At 53.8% G+C, this 7,125-nt stretch overlaps 1 protein-coding gene across 1 annotated transcript in view; it reads right to left on the bottom strand.

Annotated features, from left to right (window-relative positions):
* ARMC5 (armadillo repeat containing 5) overlaps nucleotides 1-7,125 on the bottom strand; it is a gene marked incomplete at its 5' end in the record, with an annotated part of 31,500 nt that overhangs the window by 20,647 nt on the left and 3,728 nt on the right. The window contains 2 exons of the mRNA XM_018575250.1: nucleotides 2-490; nucleotides 6,262-7,072. Coding sequence (XP_018430752.1) covers nucleotides 2-490; nucleotides 6,262-7,072 — 1,300 coding nt within the window. The remainder of the gene's footprint in view (nucleotide 1; nucleotides 491-6,261; nucleotides 7,073-7,125) is intronic.

Genomic DNA, 7,125 nt, shown 5'->3' with positions numbered 1-7,125 from the left:
AAGTTCTCGGTCTCTTTCTGGGTGCCGGCTCCTCTCCTCGTCCTCTCCATCGGGAGACTCATGAAGAAGTAATCGGGTTCTTAAAGTGCAGATACTTCCAGTCCGGATAAAAGCTTCCAGGCACAAGGGGTCACACGTCAGGCGCTGCAGGAGACGAGCCGCTCGATTGGAGGGATTGGGGTGGAAGGTCACATAGGTCAGAAGACCCTTTAATACAGGATGAGAGACCAAAGAAGAGGCGGGATCAGACAAGTGAGAGAAGCGGGAGAGTAGAAGCAAGACGGGAAACTCGGGCCCATAGACCTCAGGAGGTGCCGGGACCCGGGGCCCCACCAGGGACGGGAAGATTCCTTGTATGGGGGACTGGCAGGACATTGGGGGGATGGGCGTCCTCTTCATTGTCTTGGTGGATTCCTCTCTGTTCTCCATCGCCCAATCAGGAGGAAGATCCTCCAAACTATTGATGTAACCCTCAGATAAGAGCCAAGACCTGGAAGAGAGAGACCGGCAGATGATAAGCTGCAAACCCCGCCCCCATCTGATGATTGGTTAGTGTAAGCTGCAAACCCCGCCCCCATCTGATGATTGGTTAGTGTAAGCTGCAAACCCCGCCCCCATCTGATGATTGGTTAGTGTAAGCTGCAAACCCCGCCCCCATCTGATGATTGGTTAGTGTAAGCTGCAAACCCCGCCCCCATCTGATGATTGGTTAGTGTAAGCTGCAAACCCCGCCCCCATCTGATGATTGGTTAGTGTAAGCTGCAAACCCCGCCCCCATCTGATGATTGGTTAGTGTAAGCTGCAAACCCCGCCCCCATCTGATGATTGGTTAGTGTAAGCTGCAAACCCCGCCCCCATCTGATGATTGGTTAGTGTAAGCTGCAAACCCCGCCCCCATCTGATGATTGGTTAGTGTAAGCTGCAAACCCCGCCCCCATCTGATGATTGGTTAGTGTAAGCTGCAAACCCCGCCCCCATCTGATGATTGGTTAGTGTAAGCTGCAAACCCCGCCCCCATCTGATGATTGGTTAGTGTAAGCTGCAAACCCCGCCCCCATCTGATGATTGGTTAGTGTAAGCTGCAAACCCCGCCCCCATCTGATGATTGGTTAGTGTAAGCTGCAAACCCCGCCCCCATCTGATGATTGGTTAGTGTAAGCTGCAAACCCCGCCCCCATCTGATGATTGGTTAGTGTAAGCTGCAAACCCCGCCCCCATCTGATGATTGGTTAGTGTAAGCTGCAAACCCCGCCCCCATCTGATGATTGGTTAGTGTAAGCTGCAAACCCCGCCCCCATCTGATGATTGGTTAGTGTAAGCTGCAAACCCCGCCCCCATCTGATGATTGGTTAGTGTAAGCTGCAAACCCCGCCCCCATCTGATGATTGGTTAGTGTAAGCTGCAAACCCCGCCCCCATCTGATGATTGGTTAGTGTAAGCTGCAAACCCCGCCCCCATCTGATGATTGGTTAGTGTAAGCTGCAAACCCCGCCCCCATCTGATGATTGGTTAGTGTAAGCTGCAAACCCCGCCCCCATCTGATGATTGGTTAGTGTAAGCTGCAAACCCCGCCCCCATCTGATGATTGGTTAGTGTAAGCTGCAAACCCCGCCCCCATCTGATGATTGGTTAGTGTAAGCTGCAAACCCCGCCCCCATCTGATGATTGGTTAGTGTAAGCTGCAAACCCCGCCCCCATCTGATGATTGGTTAGTGTAAGCTGCAAACCCCGCCCCCATCTGATGATTGGTTAGTGTAAGCTGCAAACCCCGCCCCCATCTGATGATTGGTTAGTGTAAGCTGCAAACCCCGCCCCCATCTGATGATTGGTTAGTGTAAGCTGCAAACCCCGCCCCCATCTGATGATTGGTTAGTGTAAGCTGCAAACCCCGCCCCCATCTGATGATTGGTTAGTGTAAGCTGCAAACCCCGCCCCCATCTGATGATTGGTTAGTGTAAGCTGCAAACCCCGCCCCCATCTGATGATTGGTTAGTGTAAGCTGCAAACCCCGCCCCCATCTGATGATTGGTTAGTGTAAGCTGCAAACCCCGCCCCCATCTGATGATTGGTTAGTGTAAGCTGCAAACCCCGCCCCCATCTGATGATTGGTTAGTGTAAGCTGCAAACCCCGCCCCCATCTGATGATTGGTTAGTGTAAGCTGCAAACCCCGCCCCCATCTGATGATTGGTTAGTGTAAGCTGCAAACCCCGCCCCCATCTGATGATTGGTTAGTGTAAGCTGCAAACCCCGCCCCCATCTGATGATTGGTTAGTGTAAGCTGCAAACCCCGCCCCCATCTGATGATTGGTTAGTGTAAGCTGCAAACCCCGCCCCCATCTGATGATTGGTTAGTGTAAGCTGCAAACCCCGCCCCCATCTGATGATTGGTTAGTGTAAGCTGCAAACCCCGCCCCCATCTGATGATTGGTTAGTGTAAGCTGCAAACCCCGCCCCCATCTGATGATTGGTTAGTGTAAGCTGCAAACCCCGCCCCCATCTGATGATTGGTTAGTGTAAGCTGCAAACCCCGCCCCCATCTGATGATTGGTTAGTGTAAGCTGCAAACCCCGCCCCCATCTGATGATTGGTTAGTGTAAGCTGCAAACCCCGCCCCCATCTGATGATTGGTTAGTGTAAGCTGCAAACCCCGCCCCCATCTGATGATTGGTTAGTGTAAGCTGCAAACCCCGCCCCCATCTGATGATTGGTTAGTGTAAGCTGCAAACCCCGCCCCCATCTGATGATTGGTTAGTGTAAGCTGCAAACCCCGCCCCCATCTGATGATTGGTTAGTGTAAGCTGCAAACCCCGCCCCCATCTGATGATTGGTTAGTGTAAGCTGCAAACCCCGCCCCCATCTGATGATTGGTTAGTGTAAGCTGCAAACCCCGCCCCCATCTGATGATTGGTTAGTGTAAGCTGCAAACCCCGCCCCCATCTGATGATTGGTTAGTGTAAGCTGCAAACCCCGCCCCCATCTGATGATTGGTTAGTGTAAGCTGCAAACCCCGCCCCCATCTGATGATTGGTTAGTGTAAGCTGCAAACCCCGCCCCCATCTGATGATTGGTTAGTGTAAGCTGCAAACCCCGCCCCCATCTGATGATTGGTTAGTGTAAGCTGCAAACCCCGCCCCCATCTGATGATTGGTTAGTGTAAGCTGCAAACCCCGCCCCCATCTGATGATTGGTTAGTGTAAGCTGCAAACCCCGCCCCCATCTGATGATTGGTTAGTGTAAGCTGCAAACCCCGCCCCCATCTGATGATTGGTTAGTGTAAGCTGCAAACCCCGCCCCCATCTGATGATTGGTTAGTGTAAGCTGCAAACCCCGCCCCCATCTGATGATTGGTTAGTGTAAGCTGCAAACCCCGCCCCCATCTGATGATTGGTTAGTGTAAGCTGCAAACCCCGCCCCCATCTGATGATTGGTTAGTGTAAGCTGCAAACCCCGCCCCCATCTGATGATTGGTTAGTGTAAGCTGCAAACCCCGCCCCCATCTGATGATTGGTTAGTGTAAGCTGCAAACCCCGCCCCCATCTGATGATTGGTTAGTGTAAGCTGCAAACCCCGCCCCCATCTGATGATTGGTTAGTGTAAGCTGCAAACCCCGCCCCCATCTGATGATTGGTTAGTGTAAGCTGCAAACCCCGCCCCCATCTGATGATTGGTTAGTGTAAGCTGCAAACCCCGCCCCCATCTGATGATTGGTTAGTGTAAGCTGCAAACCCCGCCCCCATCTGATGATTGGTTAGTGTAAGCTGCAAACCCCGCCCCCATCTGATGATTGGTTAGTGTAAGCTGCAAACCCCGCCCCCATCTGATGATTGGTTAGTGTAAGCTGCAAACCCCGCCCCCATCTGATGATTGGTTAGTGTAAGCTGCAAACCCCGCCCCCATCTGATGATTGGTTAGTGTAAGCTGCAAACCCCGCCCCCATCTGATGATTGGTTAGTGTAAGCTGCAAACCCCGCCCCCATCTGATGATTGGTTAGTGTAAGCTGCAAACCCCGCCCCCATCTGATGATTGGTTAGTGTAAGCTGCAAACCCCGCCCCCATCTGATGATTGGTTAGTGTAAGCTGCAAACCCCGCCCCCATCTGATGATTGGTTAGTGTAAGCTGCAAACCCCGCCCCCATCTGATGATTGGTTAGTGTAAGCTGCAAACCCCGCCCCCATCTGATGATTGGTTAGTGTAAGCTGCAAACCCCGCCCCCATCTGATGATTGGTTAGTGTAAGCTGCAAACCCCGCCCCCATCTGATGATTGGTTAGTGTAAGCTGCAAACCCCGCCCCCATCTGATGATTGGTTAGTGTAAGCTGCAAACCCCGCCCCCATCTGATGATTGGTTAGTGTAAGCTGCAAACCCCGCCCCCATCTGATGATTGGTTAGTGTAAGCTGCAAACCCCGCCCCCATCTGATGATTGGTTAGTGTAAGCTGCAAACCCCGCCCCCATCTGATGATTGGTTAGTGTAAGCTGCAAACCCCGCCCCCATCTGATGATTGGTTAGTGTAAGCTGCAAACCCCGCCCCCATCTGATGATTGGTTAGTGTAAGCTGCAAACCCCGCCCCCATCTGATGATTGGTTAGTGTAAGCTGCAAACCCCGCCCCCATCTGATGATTGGTTAGTGTAAGCTGCAAACCCCGCCCCCATCTGATGATTGGTTAGTGTAAGCTGCAAACCCCGCCCCCATCTGATGATTGGTTAGTGTAAGCTGCAAACCCCGCCCCCATCTGATGATTGGTTAGTGTAAGCTGCAAACCCCGCCCCCATCTGATGATTGGTTAGTGTAAGCTGCAAACCCCGCCCCCATCTGATGATTGGTTAGTGTAAGCTGCAAACCCCGCCCCCATCTGATGATTGGTTAGTGTAAGCTGCAAACCCCGCCCCCATCTGATGATTGGTTAGTGTAAGCTGCAAACCCCGCCCCCATCTGATGATTGGTTAGTGTAAGCTGCAAACCCCGCCCCCATCTGATGATTGGTTAGTGTAAGCTGCAAACCCCGCCCCCATCTGATGATTGGTTAGTGTAAGCTGCAAACCCCGCCCCCATCTGATGATTGGTTAGTGTAAGCTGCAAACCCCGCCCCCATCTGATGATTGGTTAGTGTAAGCTGCAAACCCCGCCCCCATCTGATGATTGGTTAGTGTAAGCTGCAAACCCCGCCCCCATCTGATGATTGGTTAGTGTAAGCTGCAAACCCCGCCCCCATCTGATGATTGGTTAGTGTAAGCTGCAAACCCCGCCCCCATCTGATGATTGGTTAGTGTAAGCTGCAAACCCCGCCCCCATCTGATGATTGGTTAGTGTAAGCTGCAAACCCCGCCCCCATCTGATGATTGGTTAGTGTAAGCTGCAAACCCCGCCCCCATCTGATGATTGGTTAGTGTAAGCTGCAAACCCCGCCCCCATCTGATGATTGGTTAGTGTAAGCTGCAAACCCCGCCCCCATCTGATGATTGGTTAGTGTAAGCTGCAAACCCCGCCCCCATCTGATGATTGGTTAGTGTAAGCTGCAAACCCCGCCCCCATCTGACTGGGTACGGACCCCTCGGGAACTCCCCCACAGACCCCTCGGGAACTCCCCCGCAGACCCCTCGGGAACTCCCCCGCAGACCCCTCGGGAACTGGGACTGCAGACACTGGAAGATTTAGTGTCTATGGTGACCGGATCCCTTCTAAAGGCCAAATCCCTCCTCCGTATCAGGTACCAGACGCTTGGGAGGGACAAACAGCTTGTAAAGAGAAGAAGAACAATGGGCTCCCCGGGAAGGTCCTAATGGTCTGGTAGAAGCGGCGGGCTGTTCCTCACGTTGGAAGGTGGCGCATTGCACCAACAATGGCGGAGGGACGGTAGAAGACGGATTTCTCTGGCGAGTCCCTAAAGGACTGGAGAGACTCAGCAACAGAGTCTTGGTGGCCGAGGCTTCTAAGGCAATGGGTGGCAATGGCGCCCAATGGTCCCAGTAGCGAGGTAGCCCCAAGTTCCCGGCCTCCATGGCTTACTCACTAAGGCTTTGCCGTGCCATGGCTCTGGACCTGTAAAGCAATGCCCGGCTAACTTAACCCTTACACGACAATAAGGCCGAGCCCATGGCAGGCTAGCTCATTGGGGTGCCGGTACCACCTATGACCCCCAACCCTAGGCTAGGGGTCCGTCATACCGGCACCAAGCCCAACCTTCCGGATCTTAATAAGAACCCCTAAGAATACCGATCCCTGGAATCTATGACACAGATGATGTGTGACTCGTACCTCAGGCTCTCCTCAGAGGACCCTCCTGGTTCCTTCTTGGTTGTTGGCTCTGGTGGGAAGTCATAAGAAGCAGAACCTCGTTCCTCGGCTTCATGGGGGGCATCCCTCTGCGCACCTCCTCTTTCCTCAGCAGTCCGGGCCACTTCCTCTAATCGTCCGGCTAACAGAGGAGCCAGGCCGCCGAGACTGAGCAGAGACAGGGCCGCGTTGTCATGGCAATAGTGGAGCAATGCCACTATAATTCGATGGTGAACAGATCCGTACAATGGACTGCGCAGCAAAGCTACAAGCAGTTCTAAGCCGCCAAGTTCTCGCACCCTGACGCGATTCACCGCTTCCCGGCAACAGAAACACAAAGCTCTGACCAGAGGGAGGCAACGCGTCGGTGATTCTTGTACGGCCACGGCTTCCGTGATCAGCAGCTTAATGATCCCGGCATTGCCCAGCATCGGCCTCAACGCTCCCTGATTACAAAGATTACACAGAGTCCCAAAGACAGCCTGACGCACCGCGGACTTCTCCGGCTCTTCACCGGCCAAGGCCACCAAGGACGGCACAGCCGGACTCAGCTGCTCGGCACAGTCCAAGGAACAGCCGCGGCTCAGCTCACAGATGGCACGCACAGCCGCACAAAGCACATCCCGGTTAGGAGAGGAGAGCATCTGAACGCACGGAGCCAGGCCGCCATGATGGCAGATGGACAGTCTATGCGATAGAGAATCGCCCAAAATGCGTAAGGCCCGCAGACCGCTCTGCAAACACCCCGCGTCCTGAGAAGTCTGCAAGATGTGCACCAATGACGAGACGGCACCTGAGAGACCAGAGAGACAGCGTTAGATGTACAATGGCGGACCAAGCAGAACC

This window comes from Nanorana parkeri, unplaced genomic scaffold, assembly GCF_000935625.1.
Source record: "Nanorana parkeri isolate BGI_ZX_2015 unplaced genomic scaffold, ASM93562v1 scaffold3695, whole genome shotgun sequence".
Lineage (NCBI taxonomy): Eukaryota > Metazoa > Chordata > Amphibia > Anura > Dicroglossidae > Nanorana > Nanorana parkeri.
This window is presented reverse-complemented; position numbering and strand designations above follow the sequence as displayed.